This window comes from Parastagonospora nodorum (assembly GCF_000146915.1).
Source record: "Parastagonospora nodorum SN15 chromosome Unknown scaffold_11, whole genome shotgun sequence".
In the NCBI taxonomy this organism is placed as follows: Eukaryota; Fungi; Ascomycota; class Dothideomycetes; order Pleosporales; family Phaeosphaeriaceae; genus Parastagonospora; species Parastagonospora nodorum.
The window spans coordinates 188,072-205,798 of record NW_001884559.1 but is presented as its reverse complement, the minus strand read 5'-3'; the positions used below and the strand labels follow the sequence as shown (position 1 = coordinate 205,798).

The following is a 17,727-nucleotide window of genomic DNA, read 5'->3' as shown; positions in this document are numbered from 1 at the left end:
AGACTGGTGCTAGTCCTAACGACTAATCATGACCCCAGCGACCCTTCACGGCGCCTAGACGGACCCTAGTGGCCGTTCCTATGCGGAGCAGCATCCGCGCTGACTGCTGCATGAGCAATATGTACACGTACCCACTTCTTCTGCTTCCACCCCGCAAGCAGAACGATCATGCTGATCAGCATCGAAGCCTCTACTAGATGGTCGAGACCAGGGCCACGGCCTCCCTCTGAGCCTCCCAGAGGCCCTCTCAGGCTGTGGTCCTGCACTGCCAACGCATCTCACAGACTGCCATCCATCTGTAGTATCAGTTTCCACAGAGACAGCTCATGCCCATGCGGCCGGAAGACAGGTTCCGATAGTAGGCCGGTCATGCTACCACCTTGTGAACACTCATCATCACAGGCGCCTACCTCCCCACTCGCACCCCGATCGAAACGAAAGCGACCCCTCCCGCCATCGTGTCGTCGATCACGACCCGAACACCCTTCGCAGGGCGAACGCTCTCGCAAGTCACTCCCCGTTGACGACGACGCCTACACATACACTGCACAACTTTCACGGGAGAGCAACTTCCGGAGTAGTGAAGGCGCGCGAGATAGTGGATTCTATACAAAACGGACCGATATCCGCATAGCATACACATTCACAGATGAAAGTGGCCTGGCGCCATGAAGCTAGAGCGAGGACAACCTTTTGGTAGACACGTTGTGCTGGCAGTCTCCACACAGCGTGTCCTGCGCCAATCTTCCGCCATCTCCGGCTCTGCGCATGTGCACAGCCCTATACGGAGAATACCTTGGTTTTTGAGAGCTTGGGCGGAGGCTAACACATCTGCAGGAAGGTTCACTGGCACCTGACATACCTTAGGCGAGGCTTTCACAAGTCTGGACGCAGTGGTTGTCGTCTCAACGCAACGGCTATCCTCCTAACGCGGCAGTCCTTGTCTCAACGCACACCGTGGCATTCGTTCCCATTGTATGCTGCTTCAGTACATCGCACTCTAATCAGGTCGACCAGACATCCTCTCAATCTAGCCATGCCGTCCGTGAAACACACACCCACACGCAAGCACGCAAGCACGCAAGCACGCAAGCACACACACAACCACACCCATTGCAAACACATCGCAGACGTACAACCATGGCATAATCTACATAGCCACCAACACAATACTTGTCACCATGATCAAGAGATATGGGCCTGATCATACCGGGATACTCTGACTCCCACTGCACTCGAGCCTGGTACATGAGGCAGCTTTAGGCACCATGATGGCATGGATGAGTTACATTGCTGGGTAGAAAGAATACCATCCGCATTTATGAAGACGAGGCTCATCGACTCTTCCAATATATGACCTAGTTCTGCTCAAATTTATATCCCTTGTGCTCGTCCAAGTATGTGCAGGTGTGCAGCGTTTGAGTACAGAGGGATATGCCCCTTGAAGTCCAGGTAGGCATGATATGCTGGTAGTAAATTGAAATGTGGACCGCCAGTCAAAGGAGTCTCGCGCATTTAAACGACAGGGTGAATCACCGTGATACTATCAATGCAGCAGGGGAGACACCAGAGGAGGTCGAGTCGTCAAAATTGGACATTTAGCGTCCTGGTATCATTGATATCATGACCTCGCCATATGCTATCCAAGCCCATCCCCCCTTCATATCCTCATCTATGCGCACTGCGCTTTTCTTTCCTCATTCATGACTGTGCTATGCTTGCTACTCATACACCAACCCCCACTCACGCCGTCTGCATGCCAAACCCCGGCTCAATACCCGCCGCCTTCAACGCCTTTGCTTTCCTCGTGTCGACGTCGCGCTTTTCAGCTTTCTGCGCCGCAGCCAGTGCCCTTACTTCATCTACATCCGCGAACCTAGCGCCGCGCGGTGCGTCTTCGCGGTCTAAGTCAACGGTCGCGCATATGGTCACGTTCTCGCCTCGTATTGTCATGACGCCGGGGAGTTTGACGTCGTGGATCAGCCAGCGGGGCACGGAGGGGGCGGACGAAGGTTCCGCGTCGGGATTCCGGGCGGCTATGCGCTCGTGGCATTCTGTGAGGACGAGGTTGGCTGGGAGTGGCGGTTAGTCGGGTCACTACAGAGAGAGATATTGGGTTGGGAATGTGCTGACGCACCGAATTGGTCATAGGAGCGGAGTATGCCGATGTATTCCTTCTCGTCGCGGAGTAAGACGTCGACCTTTTCTGCGCATGTGTTAACCTAGGTCTTGGTTGTGCGACACGTGAGGGCGTACTGTCTACCATATCCAGCAGCATGGCAGAGGTCAGGAAGGCTTGCGGGGGGAGGTCGACGGGGAGGATTTGCTGTGGGCCGGGCCCTCGTGCGCCGCCGAGGACGTTTGGTCCCTGTTGTGGTGGTGGAGTGGCACTGTATACACCTCCATATCCTGCATTGTCGCGTCAGTTGTGCGCCCTTGTGTACCGCTGGCTTCTACGTGACCGTACCAATTGAGGACGATGGCCGCCCGGGAGCTTCGACGGCGAGTTCTGACTGTCCCGGTTCTTGTAGCGAGCGCTGCAACATGGCGTTGAAGTCGGGTGCGGCGTTCGGGGGAGCTCCTGCGGGGCCACCGTGGGGTTGGCGCTGGTTGTAGGACATGGCTTGGGCGATGTCTGAGGAAGGATTGAGTGGTGGGCTAGTAGGTTTAGCGATTCTGGAGGGTGTGTAGAGAAATCGGTATCATGGCGGTTGCACGTGTCGTTGTGCCTTTACCTCGAGGTACCTGCAGCTGCTCGAAATCGTCACTGTTTCCAATGCCAAGCCGCTAAATCTCGCAGTGAGAAGGCATGCTTGCTGTTGCGCCTCCCGCTGCTTCTATACCACCATCTACCGAGAAGTCGTACTGACGAAGAAGTCTACGATTATATGTAAGCCAAAATGAACATGCTGAGACGTCACCAAGTGACTGCTTCGTCCGTTGATTTCATCTCAATGGCTCAGCGAATCGGAAGTGTACAAGCACCGCGCGCCTCGGTGAAATATTGAGTTTATTGACTATCTGACCTCACCTCATCATCCGCGAGCAATCTGCTATAAGAGTGAACGTTTCACGCCTCGCTTTCTTCACCTTGCTCGTATCAATTTCTTCGTGTTCAAAACACAACTTCTGCCGCTTCGTTACAACGTGCTTGCCATGTACGAAGTCTTTGCGAACAAATGGATCACGCCGCCGAAGCCTGTCAATGCTGATTATTCTGGAAGGAATATCATCATTACAGGTGGCACTTCAGGGATCGGCGAGGAAGCAGCGCTCAAGTTTGCACAATTGGGCGCAAAGGTCATTATCACGGCTCGCAATGAGAAGAAGGGCGAAGCAACCAAGGCAAGACTGGAGGCTCGACTACAGCAGCCAGGTCAGCTCGAAGTATGGCAGCTAGACATGATGTCCTACGAAAGTGTTGTGGCGTTTGCGAGGCGAGCAAACACACTGGACCATCTCGACATCGCAGTGCTGAATGCTGGCGTATGGAGAACCAAGTTCTACAAGTCGGACTACGGGTGGGAAGAGGATCTTCAGGTCAATACTTTGTCAACGGCTCTCCTCGCGATGCTCCTCCTCCCGAAATTGAGGGACTCGAAACGCATTACTGGGAGGACACCCATCCTCGAGTTCGTCAACTCTGGCCTCCACCAAAACGCCGTTGTTCCGCCTGAGATCCGGAGGGAGTCCAATGTGCTGGGTCGTTACAACCAGCAAGAACAATTTAAAGAGGGCCACCAGTACAAATTCTCCAAGGCCTTTCAGATGTATGTCGCGACCTTCTTGGCGGACAACATTTCCTCGGAAGATGTCATCATCACCTCTGTTTGCCCTGGCTGGGTCAATACCAACCTTGGTCGCGACCACTTCTTCCCTGGTCTTTTCATCATAATATTTATCTTCACGTTGCTCTTCATGAGAACGCCGGCACAGGGAGCGGACATGATCCTCTCGGGCACGGCACAGGGAGAGATGGTACACAACAGGTTCTGGCGACACGACAAGATCCAACCGATCCCGCCGTGTCTCAAGGGAGATGAGATGAAGGATCTTGGAAGGAGAGTCTTTGAGGAGATACTCATGGCATTGAGGGGTAGTGGACTGGATGTGCAAAAAGTCCTTACGGATGCTCTGTCAACGAGGTAGCAGATGTAGTATACAGTAGGTACAAATCACATAGCTGGACAATATGACAACCGTAAAGAGTCTTGGTTGTCGAACGAGCCGTTCGTGCCTGATCCGTGATCTACATGTGGCAGGGGTCTGCTAGCGTGCCGATTATGCGAGTGACGTACGTGGGCGAAGGCTAGATTCAAGCTTCAGCGATGCGCACGTATTCCTCCCTAATTATCGCATGCCTTGAATCATCCGCACGTCAAGGCTGAGACAGCGATCGGCTGCATGCCCAAACCATCCTTCCGTCGCAAACCCTCTGGTCACGGCGCCTCTTCTCTCCTCCGCTACCTCTTCCCCTTCCCGCAGACTCGAGCACGCGCCCGCGACCGCCTCTCCCGATTCCGCCACGAGACATTCCCTTCGCTAAAGCGCCACGCGCAGGCCCGCATATACAAATACATCGTCTACCGCCAGGCGCAGAAGCTCAAGAAGAAGACGACCATCCTCCAACGCCTGCGCAGCCGTACCCGCAAGCTTATAGGCAGCAATTACCTCGAAAATGAAGCAAGACTGCGCCGACGCGAGATAGCAAAGGGTTCTGGAGTCGGAAAATCTAGCAAAGGAGCCATGTCGTACCAGGACAACTATGAGCAACGCGAGAGTGGGGGCCGCAGACGGAAGCTGGCGGGATATCTGAAGGCTGCGAATGAACTTAGACAGACATACACACAGCAATATGCGCCGAGCTGGAGAGGGAATGAGGAGAACTACAAGTTCGAGGATGACACGCCGGGAGGATTTCCGGACGGTGCCGTCGTGCGCAGTGGCGAGGAGGAGATGATACTCTTCCCGAGCTACGCCAGGAAACATATCAGACGCAAGCCCGAGGCCCAGCCCGGGACTATACAGGAAGTTGAGGGCACAGGCCGCGATGCAAGAGACTCGGTAGGCGCCGGAGACGCCGAGTTCTGGAAGAAGCAGTGGGAGGACTACGAGGACGACAAGGCTGTGGTTGACGTCGACGTGCGCGGCTGGATATACTCGCCCTTCAAGGGCCAGATGTCAAGGAAGCAGAGACTCTTCATCGGTCTCGCACGGCAGCTGGTGGGTATCCAGGCACCGCCCGCTGGTGCCAATGAACAGACGTCGGCCACGAGCAGCCGCGACACAAGCCCCGGCCATACCATGATGGAAGGACACCGGGAGCGTCAAGCACAGCGCGACGAGCAGATGGCCGCACGCGAAGCCGAGCAGATTCTCCGCAAGGGCGAGAAAGAGGCAGCGGTCGCGGCCAAGGGCGGCTACAGCGAGAAACCATCCCGAGGCAATGATGACGACACTTCGTTGTACCGCACAAACAGCCGTGAGAGTGTACGCACCGTGGAGAGCTTCAAGGCTGGACAGCTCTCACATGCTACTTCACGCGGCTCTCTCAAAGACGACGAGCACATTACACCACTGCAGAAGCGAGCATCATGGAACCAGCCAGCCGACATGAATGCGTCAGAGCTTGCAGAGGCCAACGCACGTCTGATGGCGCGACTCCGACACTTCCTTGCCGTCCCCATGGCTAACACGCCGATTAGTGTCTTCTTCTACAACGAGCAGATCTCGAAGCAGAGGACTATATACACCAACGCCGCAGGGCACTTCAGCATGTCTGCGGCGTTGGACTTTATACCTACGCACGTCCGCATCCTAGCCTCAGACAAGCTGTCAGCAACTGAAGAGGTCATCGTCACGGACTCGCAGGGTATTAGTGTCATATCTGACATTGACGATACAATCAAGCACTCTGCCATCAGTAATGGTGCGCGCGAGATCTTCCGCAACACCTTCATCCGGGAGCTGAGTGATCTTACCATCGACGGCGTCCGTGAGTGGTATACCGCAATGGCTGAGCAAGGCGTGAAATTCCACTACGTCTCCAATTCACCGTGGCAGCTATACCCCGTTATATCGAAATACTTCGCGCTAGCCGGACTGCCGCCGGGCTCTTTCCACCTCAAGCAATACAGCGGCATGCTTCAGGGTATTTTCGAGCCCGTCGCGGAGAGGAAGAAGGTTACGCTGGACAAGATTGCACGAGACTTTCCAGAACGTAACTTCATCCTGATTGGCGATAGTGGCGAGGCTGACTTGGAGGTGTACACGGACTTTGTCCTCGAGAACCCCGGACGTGTTGCAGCGGTGTTCATACGCGATGTTACGACATCTGACCACGGTGGATTCTTTGATCAGTCCATGGGGCCAATGCCTGGAAACAGATCGGCGTCGTCTTCGTCGTCGCCAAGTCGCGCAGGAAGTGCGAGAGCGAGTGCGGCTACGAAAGCGAGACCTGCTTCTGAAGAACACGACCCAGAGCTCAAGGCTGCGATAGCTGCATCTCTGCGTGAGATGGACGAATATGACAAGAAGCGGACTCAGTCTACATCGGCGCAGAGTGATAGGGACCATCCTGAGTTGCGTCCAAAGCTTCCTGAGCGTACGTCTGGTCCAACGCCAGAAGTGCACAACCTCATCGACCTCTCTTCGGACGACGAGCTGGAGCATTCGCCCGCGATGCGGCGCGTAAACACAGACACGATAGTGGAGAGCCAAGGGCATCGCATGTCAACTGCCTCGACAACAAGCACCAAATCAGCCCCTCCGCCGCCGCGGAAACCTGTAGCACTACGAACTCCTTCAAACGACTCAATCTCATCCACGAACCCATCACCATCAACCCCACGTCCGCCCCGTCCACCGAAACCCCGCCAACTCTCAAACTCAGTCAAGCAACCAAGCCCCCTATCCCAGCAAACATCAGCACGCACTCCAACCTCTGCTGTATCCAAGCCTCCCATCGCGCCCAAACCGCGCTCCATCAACACAGAGCAATCCGACGCGGAGCAATCTTACGCTGGTATGGCACGCGAAAAATTGTGGTCTGTATACAGCGCTCTGCCCGCCCTGCGCTCCTCCGACGGCTCCGAAGCGCCCGCATCAGATTCCAGCAGCGTCCGTCGCGCGCCTCCCCCACCACCTCCTCGCCGCCGCGACAACGCGTCCAGCGCGGTGTCCTACGTCGGCAGCAAAGCGTCGTCAGCATGGCAACACGCGCCGTCCGTACCGTACCACTCGCGCCCGCAAGTCGCGTCGACACAGACATCCCAGCCCTTCTCGTCCAGCGCGCGCCAGGGCATTAATCGCACGAGCACGGGGTCGACAATGGGTGCGGGCGGTGCTGGTGGAGGCGAGTATGGGACGAAGAGGGAGGTGCTGTGGAGGCAGAGGTGGCAGCGCGCTGAGGAGATTATGCGCGAGCGGGGGGTGGTGTTGAGGACGTGGAGGGTGGGGAGAGATGCGATGGGAGAGGCAGAGAGGATTATTAGGGAGGCGGAGAGGAAGAGGGGGAAGTAGGTTTGAGTAGGAATATTATTACATGATTTTGACATTCGAATGGGTGTGGCATGAGTCAAGATTTGTGTGTTGTGTATCGTGTGTTGGGCGTTGGACTTGTGCTGATGCAAGCACTGGGGTTGCGAGTCCGACACAGCGAAAGTCATCACGAGGTAGTACTACACGACTCTTCAGTATGATTGTTCAGACAACGCATCGATCGTTGTGCTCATCCTGTAGAATAAAAGTGTCTGAGCATGGCAGTTGCAAGGCGCCGTGTTGGAATAGTCGATGACTTTTACACATGCCTGACTTTGTCAAATATCAGTCACCAGATTCTCAGAGTAACACGACTATGAGCAAACAATCGTAGACTCATATAGCAGTGTATAAAGAGCTGCAGTATCGTGATGATGTGCTCAACAATAACAATTCAATTACCAAACCGCTATCCACACATCTCTCAATCCACGATACCCCACCCGCACAATGAGCGGCAACGAAGCAGACGACCAAGACAACCCCTACACCTCATCCGACAGCCCAAGCGGAGACGAAGCCATCACAGCCTCAAAGTGGACATGTCGCGTATGTGGAGAAAAAGATAACTACGAGTTGGCCTGCATCAGACGAGGGTGCGCGGGAACCCAAGCAAACTCGAGCGCGACAAAAGACGATGAGGTCCCGGGGATGGTCGACGATGTCGCGTCTTCAAGCGATGAGGAGCCGAGGGGCTTTGTTAGGAGTCCGAGTGAGGAGGAGGCGCAGCGGCATTGGAATGCGGAGAGGACGCCGGATAAGGAGGGGGAGGGGCCGGAGGGTAGTGATGATAGTGATAGTAGTGAGGAGGGAGGGGACGAGGGGGAGGGAAAGAGTAAGGAGAACGAGAGCGCGGGAGGTAGTTAGAAAATAGGTGTGGTAGATAGGCTAGGACAGGATAAATGAACATGATACGGAAAACCCTATGTGTTTGATGGCAGACGAGTGAATATCATGATGTGCCAAGGACATGGAGAAAGAGTTAGAGATTGTAGAATGGGAAAGCACGAGGAGTGGAGGGAGAGAAATGCAGAAGCTGTCTAGAGTTAACGCTCGGGAGAATGCAGATAAACGCGATGATTTTGACTTGAGCCCAGTGATTGCTGTGGGGCGTGTATTGTGGAACGGATCCTTTGGGCCTTTGGGGGTTCTGGAGCATGGCTATGACTTCAAGTCCAACGACGCTTCGCTGGGAATTGGATGTTAGTCGTTGCACGTATGAGCCTGTATGGAGTTTCACGTCATAGTTAGCGTGTGCTGTGTGGCTCTCAGACTCGTAATCGCCCACTGACCAGCACGAAACCAACAGCGTAAACAGGAAGCGTCTAATGCGTCGGATCCAAGTGAAGATGAAGAGGTCAACTTGGAGAAGACTGATGAGGGAGAGAGTGGCTTGGAGGGTGAAGGTCTGGTTGCATCGCAGGAGAGAGTGATTGGAAGACAGGAATTTGTTGGCAGGAGTATATAGTAGCCAACGTAGGCAGTTGAAGCTCACCCTACGGCTTACAGTACACACTTGGTTGAAGTGCCCTGGAAGGTATACAAGCTCGACCGCAACGCATTCCATCCTAGTTCCTTTTGCAAAGTCACCATTCTGCACAGACAAGTTGCTGGATTTCTCAAAGTATCCGCTTGTCTCGAACATTGTGAAAGTGTACCGCATGTTCACATCAGTGAAGAAGGAATGACCGAAGATCAACTAACAGCATCAAGTGACGGATCGGAGACTCCGAGTATGAATTTGAGACGTACAACGATTGGCTGGATGTAGGTCACTAGGAGCGCCTCCCGGCACTAAAAGGACTCGACCGTTGTTGCAATGTGGGCAGGAGCCAGCGGCTGACGCGCCTGGGAAGGAAGGCAGAATGACACTGCAGCAGGTCGACGTCAGCAAGATGGCCACGGTAAGCTTGAGCACTCGGAGCGATGCGGTAAGCTAGGTGGTCAAGATGATGGAGTATGCCGTCTGGTGATGGTTGTCGCGAGAGGTTGCGAGGCCGGACCAATCAAGTGCCTCGAGGATGCCGAGGATGCCCTTCCAAGGTATCGGATGGATCAGCAGTCCTACGGAGGAACTGCCCATTATGACACATTACGGCGCATCGTAAAGGAGGAGGCGGGATGTTACCAGACAGTCGGAGGCACTAGTCATGCTGAGAAGATTGCAGTGTTATGCGCAGAGAGCGAGCATCTCTGCAAGGTTTCGCTACTGGGTCAGAGTGCGGCATGAGGGAACGTCGTTGGGAAGTGAACCGTTGAGTCGAGAGCCCAGGTGCAATCTGGGGTAGACTATGGGGAGGCTTGGCGGAGCAGCTGTGGCAGGGAAGGTGCAGCCGGCGCGCGCTCGGCACGTGTCGGCTGGTTGCAGAGCTCGTCGACTCTCTGGCATGTGAACATGTGGGAGGCTCTGCTGCTACACGCGACAGCGCAGCTTTACCACCAAGCTTGCGTATCCGTCTCTCCGCCGCTAGGCCCCTGCATTGCGCCGGCGAAAGTCTTGTTGGCCATGTTGGCTGGAGTTGTGACTGCATATCAGGCACTGCTCTCCCCGCGCGCTCCTAGGCAGTCCTGGTAGCTATCCATATTCGCGCCTCTCTCCACGTCATTGCGCGCACCAAATCCCAACAAAGGCCCGCAAACAAGCATTTCACTTGTCACCAGCGTTTGTTGAAATCTACGCTTAAGCCTAGTCGTACTGCGGGTATTCGCGCTGGACCGTGCTCACGGCAGCATCTCGTCAGCCCTCGACCTCTCTCAACCACGACGCAGACCGTCAAGCTGGCGACTCTCCTAAGACATTCGGGCGCCGCGGCCAGAGGGCGCATTCGAGCCGGCATGGGCGACAAGGACGCCTCGCCATTCGGCTGTATGATCTTCTCCACCGTGCTGCAGAAGCCCCGCTGCTGACAATGCGACCAGATACCTTCTCCGGCAGCCTGTTCGACGACGACTTCAACAACTATGACGCAAGCCACTCCCTGCTTACCGAGGGCGAGACACAGTCCATCGCCGACTTCTTCTCCAACACCGATCCCTTCCTGGCCGACCAGCACTTCCCTCCCGCCACCTCGACCGACACCAAGCACAGTCTCGATGAATTCACCGACTGGACCAACTTCATGCAGCCCGCCACGGTCCACGGCGTCTCCGCGACCATCCCGGACCAGGCGCATCTGCACAATCACAATGCCCTCTTCAACGACCACACCTACGCCCAGCCACCCCCACCAGTGAACCACTACGGAAATACACACAACACACAGGATGACTTGCAGGCGGCATCGACCCTGTTCCAGAACTCACAGGCATCATACGCGAACAACAACAGGTCACACAGCTTTCACGCCACTCCTACGACAAGCCAACCTCTGGCTGCCAACGAGTCGTCATCTACTGTGGACCGAGACGGCAAGCCCTTGAGAGTCACCCCTCACGGACTGATCAACGAACAGCTCTCTGCGCTCCTCCCCAACCACAATGAGGAAGGTACGTTGGATGCCCAATTCGCCGCGCAGTGGGTCGGCACAAATGCCATACAAATGTACGAAAATGAGATGGAGCGCCCGAATCTCAAGCGAGCATACACTTTTGGCACCGACGATTCGTTTAGCAATCCTACAGGATTCTCAAGGCCTCAAGGACTGGAGACCACCGGCCAAATCACGCGCCCCCTTCAGGGGGATTTTCCCCCACGCCACGCCGAGGCATTATTCTCGGGCGGTGCTACCAACGGAAGCTGCAGAATCTTCGGGCCCTCCCATAGTGAGCAATTCGACGAGGACACAGTCAGAGGAGGCCCAGCTCTGAAGACGAGGAAGATGCGAAGCCCTCCAAGAAGCGGAGAAAGAGCAAAGCTGGCAAAGATGGTCTGCAGAAGAGCGCACGGAACGGCAAGGGTCGGAAGGCATCTACGGTCGAGGAGGGAAAGAGAAAGCGCGCGGCTGCCCAGAAGCTCCAGCGCGAGAACTTGACCGAGGAGCAGAAGCGCAGCAACCACATTCTGTCCGAGCAGAAGCGACGGAATTTGATCAAGCGCGGATTCGACGATTTGCATGACCTTGTTCCAGAGATCCGCAATGGAGGCCTCAGTAAGAGCAGTGTTCTGACCGAGGCGGCCAATTTCCTCGAGAACGTTATCATGGACAACAACAAGTTTCGGAAACTTCTCGGTGGCTGAGTGCTCACCAGGTCAGGCGACGGAGGATGAATTCCTGTCGCACGACGTCATGGTGCTTTTCTAGCACAGAGCACTCCAGACCCAAGGAAGAAGTCTGGTTGTGCCTCGACACGGTCTTTGTGTAGGATACACAACACCATTGCGTGCAGGCAACAAGACCAACTCGAAATGATAACTAAACGACGATCGCCTCAAAGGCCGACGGCCGGAGACTGTGGAGGAGACCACGCTGACTCTCACGATTGAAGTGACGCGGCCCACGAGCCATCACGATGCTTGAACCAAAGCCGCGAGCTTGCGCAAAGTTACATGCCCGAACCCAACGATACCCCAAAAGAGCCGAGTCCTTTGTAACACTATGATAGCATTAGATGTAATAGTAATGAAGACAATTATCATACGTGCGTCTCTCACTTGTCACATGTGGGTGCTCCTTCCTCACCAGTACACCCTTCGACGCTAGCGCGCCTTGGCCACTTTGCTCACAAACAACGCTCAAGTTCACCTTGCAACTTTCCTCCCACTTTTGACATTTCAAGACATCATGGAAGACCGTGATAAACCTGCAGCGCGGCCGTCGTGCCTTCCGAGCAACGCCTCTCATGGCGCACAATCTACAACCACATGGCTCGCAGAACAGCTTCCTAGAGCAACTGCATGAGCATGCATCCACAGCGCCACGTGCAGAAGCTGTAGAGAAATCTGCTTTCGCTTTACGCAAGAGCAACAGCGTAGAAGCTGCAGAGAAACCTGCTTTCGCTCCCCCGATGTATTACTTCGAAGCTGCATAGCAACCTGCTTTCGCTCCACCGAGGCGAAATGGGAGCAACAGCTACAGCTTCGCAGATGAAACCGGCAAACAGCGCCACGCCTTCACGGCAGCGCCAGGTCCAGCAGTCAATGCTCCTCCGACCATCAGAAGGCGCGATCCCAGCGAGTACATGTCAGAGCCAGGCCGCGTGCCAAGGCTATACGACTACCTGCCCGACTTCGAGGCCAATCTCAAAGCGCAACGTGACCGCATCGACTTCAAGGGCTTAGCAGCCACAATGAAGGCTATCGTAGATGAGCAGGAGCGCGTGCTTGAAGGGGTCAAGAGTATACTGCAAACTCCTGTCGCCCGCAGGAAGTCACATTTCATACGGAGTGACGAGGAGGAGGAACGCATCCAGGCCGGTCGGCGTGCGCTCACGGAACAGCGAGAAAGGAGCATAGAACGACAGGACGAGCTCATGCGGAAGTTCAAGGCTTTGTTACTGGTTCCTCCTCCCATTTTGAGGGCACAACAGGCCGCAAGCTCTGGTGAGGCGGTCGGATGTCGTGAAGGGTATGATGCAAAGCCTGAAGACGGCGAAGGTGAAAGCAGTGATGAAGACACTGCTGAGCGAGGCGAGCGAGTGAAGTGAAGCGTCACTCACACAACTCAACGTGTGCCACGCTATGATAGATCTATATGTCATAGTAATCAAGATGATCATCATCATCATCCTCCCCAATCTCTGTGTACAACAAGTGTGATCGATCGACTTTCCTGGGTACCCTGAAATCCCTGGCTCCAGAGGATCAGTGTACTCTAATTTGATTTTTTGGTGTTCATGTCAAATCCACGCTCTCGGTGAAGAACCCTCCTCCATCCGAAGCCGTACTGAATGAACGGATCTTGCACTGCACACCCATATCTAGTTCATCTTCACGTTCACATCAATCACATCAGACTACACTCGTCATCTACTCATCGTATTATGATACCTCTTCGCAGCTTATATAACAACCCAGTAGGCCAGATCCTGCCATGAGACCCCCTCGTCTCGCGTGGCATCAGGAAGCGGCAGCCAAGCCAGTTTCGACTCTCCATTGTGCGTGATCAGTTTCGCACACGGTCGTTTATTCTTTCCACAATGGATGCAAGCAACGTCTTCATCTTGAAGACCGCAATTCCCCTTGTTCTTTCGTATCACGGCGAGGGAGGAGCTGGAACGACTTTCATAATTGGAACAATGAGAATACGCCCGTCAAAGCTAACTGGCGACAGCAGGAAGTAGCTCATGCGCGATGGAAGGCGCATTGTAAGGCCAAGCGTCGGGCTCTGAATGAGGAGATCAACGCCTACATCCGCCAGGTCGCGGATGCGCATTTCTTGTGCCAGGCGTGGAAGACGCATGAGGCATGGTAGTCACCTGAAAAGCAGGAACTGGTGCGGAAAGGCGAAGGACAGTGGGAGGACGTCCAAGAGAGATTTCCAGAGCTCTTTGGGGAAGGTCAAGTAGCCAAATGTACTCATCTTCTGCTGAGTGATCTATTGTACATTAAATTGTCGTATGAATTCAATAGTCGAGGACTAGTCACAGTTTCCATCTCACCGCGTTTCAAGAGGGCATCACTCAACTCTCTAGCCCTGTGATCTGCGGAAAACAAAACACAACCTCGCACCTAAGAGGATCCTCTCAATACGACCAGCCTCATCATTGACATCATCGCAATCTTATCGGACTGCCCTCAACCTCTTACGTGCCGCCATATTGAAAGTACCATATCCTTGATTAAATGATAATGGGCAGAATGACGATGCATGATGTTCAATCCTTTGTCTATCATCTCCTACCGCCAATTCAAGATTCGCAACCGAGCAGCAGCATTTTACTGATATCTGCGCATATGTGCATATCCAAACTTTCACCGTCGCCCAACCTGGCATATCTGACTAAATTCCTTCGTTCAGAATTTTTTTCAATCCTTTTGTTGAGGCAATGTGCCAAAATGTGCACAAAGTCTCACACGATCCCCTACGCGTAATTTGAGCGCGCGCAAACTTCGTTATTTCAGCAACATGAGCAACCCTATGAATATGCCCAAGGTGCAGATATTGTATCCTTTCTTTAGCTGCGAAATATATATCTAGATACGTTGCCTCCTACATGCTCTTACACAAACAGTCAAAATCTCTTCCCATCGCAATCATCCATCCGCTGCGATCCAAATTCTGTCTTCTATTATGTCTTCCTCAGCGCTCGCTCATATCGGAGCATGGGCCTCACCTGAATCACAGTCCCGCGTTCAGACTACCACTTCATGCTCAAAGGATCATGTACTCCTCCAGCCGCACTTGCATCTCGGGGATATTTCTAAACAAGATCCTGCGGTTATCTTGGCGTCTTATCGTCCTTCAGTGACGACACTGACGTCGCCAATGTCAGCAAGTTTGCCACAGTTGGACCATCAGCGACGAGGTCGGCAAATGGGTGCTTCAAGTACGTGCGCGGAACCGAGCTGGAGCACAAAGTCTGGTTGAAAAAGCTCATCAGGGGAAAAGGGCTTCACAAGCGGTCAATATAGCGAAGAGGATTGAGTGTGGTCTCGAGGGGTTTCATGTCTCAGCCGTAGATAAAGGACCATGAGGAGTCTCCTTGTTGAGATTTCATGAAGTAGGGCATTGTGGCTGAACTGTGTAAGAGACGCTCTACTGCTATCAGCTGCGTTCAAATGACCCATACCGCTAAGTTCCGGACACTCATGTCTCAAATATCACCATATGCCTTTGATTTACCCTTGCCATTCTTCCCTTCACTAAATTGATCATGGAAACCTGGATATTTTGACCTCGGTGGGTCAGAGTTTGCCTCTTCTACATCGAGATCTGCAAGAAAGACGTCTTCGTCGAGGAAGTTCCTAAGCCATGCATCCTCCATAGGCGAGTCGTCTTGTCCAGTGCCAGACAGCGAATGGTATGCGGAGTCTGTCAACGTACTCGAATCGTCGATGGGATGGGGCACATCTGGGATCCACGCAGACATTGCTTCTGGGGGTACGAGATATTGAGACAGTGAATCTGTGGTAGACTGCGACTTTTGCATTAAGTCATTCGCGCAAGAGTCGTTGGGATGGAGTGTCCCGTCCGTTGAATTTAGAACGCTAGCAGATGATGGGCCTGAATTTTGCGTGGAGCTTAGGTAGCTCCTTGTTAATGCTTCTTGGGCGTCTCTCACAATACCCTCGAGCTCATTCTTCAACGTTTCTTCGATGGGACCAATTCGACTCTCCAAAGCCGCTTGTAGCGTCTTTCGTATGGTTCTCGGAAGCTCTCGTTTCAGAAAAGCGTCAAACTGTTCTAATTCAGGGGGCTTTGGGGATTCGCGCCTTGATTGATCGCCATCCGTATCGGCTTGCCAATCGTAGTCTAGGGTTACATCAGCTCTGATCTGTTCCTGGATAAGTTTCACTTACATGGAGAAGGCAACTCGCCTAGCGCCGTGTCTGGAAACAGAATGAGATACACAATCTTCCACTTTGCTTCTTCGCTTTCCGCCCGAAACATGGATTTTCTGCTTTTTAGAGCTCTTTCTTGATCCTTATCAAATCCTTCCATAGGAATCGCATCTCTCACTATGCAGCTCTCGGTGGAGCGTTGATGTTCTGTCAAGAGAGACTCAGTCTTGAATGTGGCGTAGCATCGTCGACAGTGAAGAGGTACAGCATGCACACGATAGAGATGAGCTCTGTTGTCCTGTTAGTGTGGGGTTCACAATTTGCAAGAAGGAGGCGACGTGTACTTGATCCGATGGACTGAATCCCATCCCGGTCCACAGCACGCTCCAGAATGATGCTGCCTGCGCGCATCGCGCTTGTAGTATGGACATGCGAGCTTTCGCGTAGATTTCAACAAATGTGGTGTTTCTGGTTCGTCCTGTGTATTTCTACGCTTTTTGGAATGACTGTTTTCGTTTTCACTGTGCTCACTATCTCTATCTGTCAAGGTCCGGCGTCTTGATTGTACACGTTTTCCTGGCTTGGAGGTAGATGATTCACCCGTCTGCCTAGAGGCATCCGACGAACTTGTGCTTGTGAACCCTGTCGCATCGGAGGGTGGTGAGCTGAACATTTCGTAGACAGCTACCATTAGATGGTCTAGAATGTGCTCCTTCTGTACTTCGACGTCCGTGGACCAGGTCATCTCGCAACTGTCTGACGAACCGTCTATGGTTTCTGCATCATCAGTGGTGCAGGATTTGGTCGAAGTTCTTCTCTCCTCAACATCAGGCACAACTTCGTGAACCATTTGTGGTGTATTCGCCCGGTCATTGTGCATGATAGGAAGCGTAGCTGTATCCGCACCTCCGTGAGACGTCTGGGCGTCGATGTTGACGGTGTCTCGAAAATCAAAGAACGAAGGGCTCAGTGGGAAATCGTAATCATCGTTAGGGAAATCTGCATACGAGATTTGTGTGAGAAGGTACGGTTCCGCTGTGCTGGGAGTAAACGGAAGAGCAGGAGAAGAAACATTCGATGGCGAAGGCGGCGGTGGTGGACATTCAATTTGTTCAACAATGTTCGGCGAGACATCCGGCAAGGAACCACGATCAAAGGGGCGCCTATCCGAGAAGCTTCTAATGTTGTAGAACGCGAGGGCGCAGCTCGTCTGGAAATTGGTTGGAATATGCTCAGCTGTGGCCCGTCATAAGAATCGGTGAACTCCCACTTTTGTACTGCTAATTCTTGTTAGCGATAATCAACATCTTTGAAAAGGACTTTGCTAACCCTCATTGCGCTTTGAGGGACGTCGCTTGATGTCTTCGTAATCGTACTGAGAGTGATAGTTCGGGTTGTTCATGTTGTTAAGAAGTAGGCGCAGATCAACGCCGATCGAGCACGTTACTAAAATATCGGTGTAATTGCGACTGCATGCAGAATCAATGTCGAACGTTGTGTCTCACGCACGTTGGCGACGTTAGAACATGAAGACGGGATCGTACAATCAAAGTTTCACGCAAATGCGCAGAACTCGCGTACATTCCTCAGCCTCGTTGCCTGATGACGTGGATGGTGATAAGCGTACAGGTACATCAGCTGCGCTTGATCGATTGGTCAGATGAAAAGCCCCTCTTCTAACAACTTACTGAACTTTGAAGAAAACACTACAACAATAGATCATATATCTATGTGAGCAACAAGCACAAATGCTGTATATACTATTTTTCGACAGGAAAAATTAGTGTAAGCCTCGTTTTAGGTACCAT

General features: G+C 53.3%; 10 protein-coding genes across 10 annotated transcripts; 5 read left to right on the top strand and 5 right to left on the bottom strand.

The window, feature by feature from the left end:
- Positions 1–54: 54 nt before the first annotated feature.
- Positions 55–457, bottom strand: SNOG_07371 (hypothetical protein; the record flags this gene model as incomplete). Its single annotated transcript, XM_001797656.1, has 3 exons — positions 55–78; positions 132–252; positions 411–457. The coding sequence occupies 3 exons, from the start codon at positions 455–457 to the stop codon at positions 55–57; spliced, it is 192 nt and encodes a 63-aa protein (XP_001797708.1).
- A 1,125-nt stretch (positions 458–1,582) lies between these two features.
- Positions 1,583–2,644, bottom strand: SNOG_07370 (hypothetical protein). Its single transcript, XM_001797655.1, has 4 exons — positions 2,468–2,644; positions 2,257–2,409; positions 2,138–2,206; positions 1,583–2,072 (listed from the first exon to the last, which is right to left on the bottom strand). Exons 1-4 carry the CDS (start codon positions 2,619–2,621, stop codon positions 1,744–1,746), a joined length of 705 nt encoding a protein of 234 aa, XP_001797707.1. The 5' UTR covers positions 2,622–2,644; the 3' UTR covers positions 1,583–1,743.
- A 512-nt stretch (positions 2,645–3,156) lies between these two features.
- SNOG_07369 (hypothetical protein) lies at positions 3,157–7,521 on the top strand (the record flags this gene model as incomplete). Its single annotated transcript, XM_001797654.1, has 3 exons — positions 3,157–4,119; positions 4,384–6,690; positions 6,919–7,521. 3 exons carry the CDS (start codon positions 3,157–3,159, stop codon positions 7,519–7,521), a joined length of 3,873 nt encoding a protein of 1,290 aa, XP_001797706.1.
- A 1,187-nt stretch (positions 7,522–8,708) lies between these two features.
- SNOG_07367 (hypothetical protein) lies at positions 8,709–9,184 on the bottom strand (the record flags this gene model as incomplete). The annotated part of the gene is made up of 3 exons (XM_001797653.1): positions 8,709–8,763; positions 8,832–8,947; positions 9,047–9,184. The coding sequence occupies 3 exons, from the start codon at positions 9,182–9,184 to the stop codon at positions 8,709–8,711; spliced, it is 309 nt and encodes a 102-aa protein (XP_001797705.1).
- Positions 9,185–9,404: 220 nt separating this feature from the next.
- On the top strand, positions 9,405–9,769 carry SNOG_07366 (hypothetical protein; the record flags this gene model as incomplete). Its single annotated transcript, XM_001797652.1, has 2 exons — positions 9,405–9,443; positions 9,551–9,769. The coding sequence occupies 2 exons, from the start codon at positions 9,405–9,407 to the stop codon at positions 9,767–9,769; spliced, it is 258 nt and encodes an 85-aa protein (XP_001797704.1).
- A 59-nt stretch (positions 9,770–9,828) lies between these two features.
- Positions 9,829–10,047, bottom strand: SNOG_07365 (hypothetical protein; the record flags this gene model as incomplete). The annotated part of the gene is made up of 2 exons (XM_001797651.1): positions 9,829–9,952; positions 9,977–10,047. 2 exons carry the CDS (start codon positions 10,045–10,047, stop codon positions 9,829–9,831), a joined length of 195 nt encoding a protein of 64 aa, XP_001797703.1.
- A 327-nt stretch (positions 10,048–10,374) lies between these two features.
- SNOG_07364 (hypothetical protein) lies at positions 10,375–11,716 on the top strand (the record flags this gene model as incomplete). Its single annotated transcript, XM_001797650.1, has 3 exons — positions 10,375–10,405; positions 10,432–11,080; positions 11,326–11,716. Exons 2-3 carry the CDS (start codon positions 10,449–10,451, stop codon positions 11,714–11,716), a joined length of 1,023 nt encoding a protein of 340 aa, XP_001797702.1. The 5' UTR covers positions 10,375–10,405; positions 10,432–10,448.
- A 602-nt stretch (positions 11,717–12,318) lies between these two features.
- Positions 12,319–13,122, top strand: SNOG_07363 (hypothetical protein; the record flags this gene model as incomplete). Its single annotated transcript, XM_001797649.1, has 2 exons — positions 12,319–12,485; positions 12,549–13,122. The coding sequence occupies 2 exons, from the start codon at positions 12,319–12,321 to the stop codon at positions 13,120–13,122; spliced, it is 741 nt and encodes a 246-aa protein (XP_001797701.1).
- A 492-nt stretch (positions 13,123–13,614) lies between these two features.
- Positions 13,615–13,889, top strand: SNOG_07362 (hypothetical protein; the record flags this gene model as incomplete). Its single annotated transcript, XM_001797648.1, has 2 exons — positions 13,615–13,659; positions 13,749–13,889. The coding sequence occupies 2 exons, from the start codon at positions 13,615–13,617 to the stop codon at positions 13,887–13,889; spliced, it is 186 nt and encodes a 61-aa protein (XP_001797700.1).
- A 1,342-nt stretch (positions 13,890–15,231) lies between these two features.
- On the bottom strand, positions 15,232–15,507 carry SNOG_20081 (hypothetical protein; the record flags this gene model as incomplete). The annotated part of the gene is made up of 1 exon (XM_001797647.1): positions 15,232–15,507. One exon carries the CDS (start codon positions 15,505–15,507, stop codon positions 15,232–15,234), a length of 276 nt encoding a protein of 91 aa, XP_001797699.1.
- Positions 15,508–17,727: the final 2,220 nt, after the last annotated feature.

Excerpts from the sequence above, each read along its gene's own strand:
- SNOG_07370 (XM_001797655.1), bottom strand. The coding sequence starts at position 2,621 with ATGTCCTACAACCAGCGCCAACCCCACGGTGGCCCCGCAGGAGCTCCC. Across the intron at positions 2,410-2,467 it reads GCGGCCATCGTCCTCAATTG|GATATGGAGGTGTATACAGT; the intron begins GTACGGTCACGT and ends GCGACAATGCAG. Across the intron at positions 2,207-2,256 it reads GCTGCTGGATATGGTAGACA|AAAAGGTCGACGTCTTACTC; the intron begins GTACGCCCTCAC and ends ACACATGCGCAG.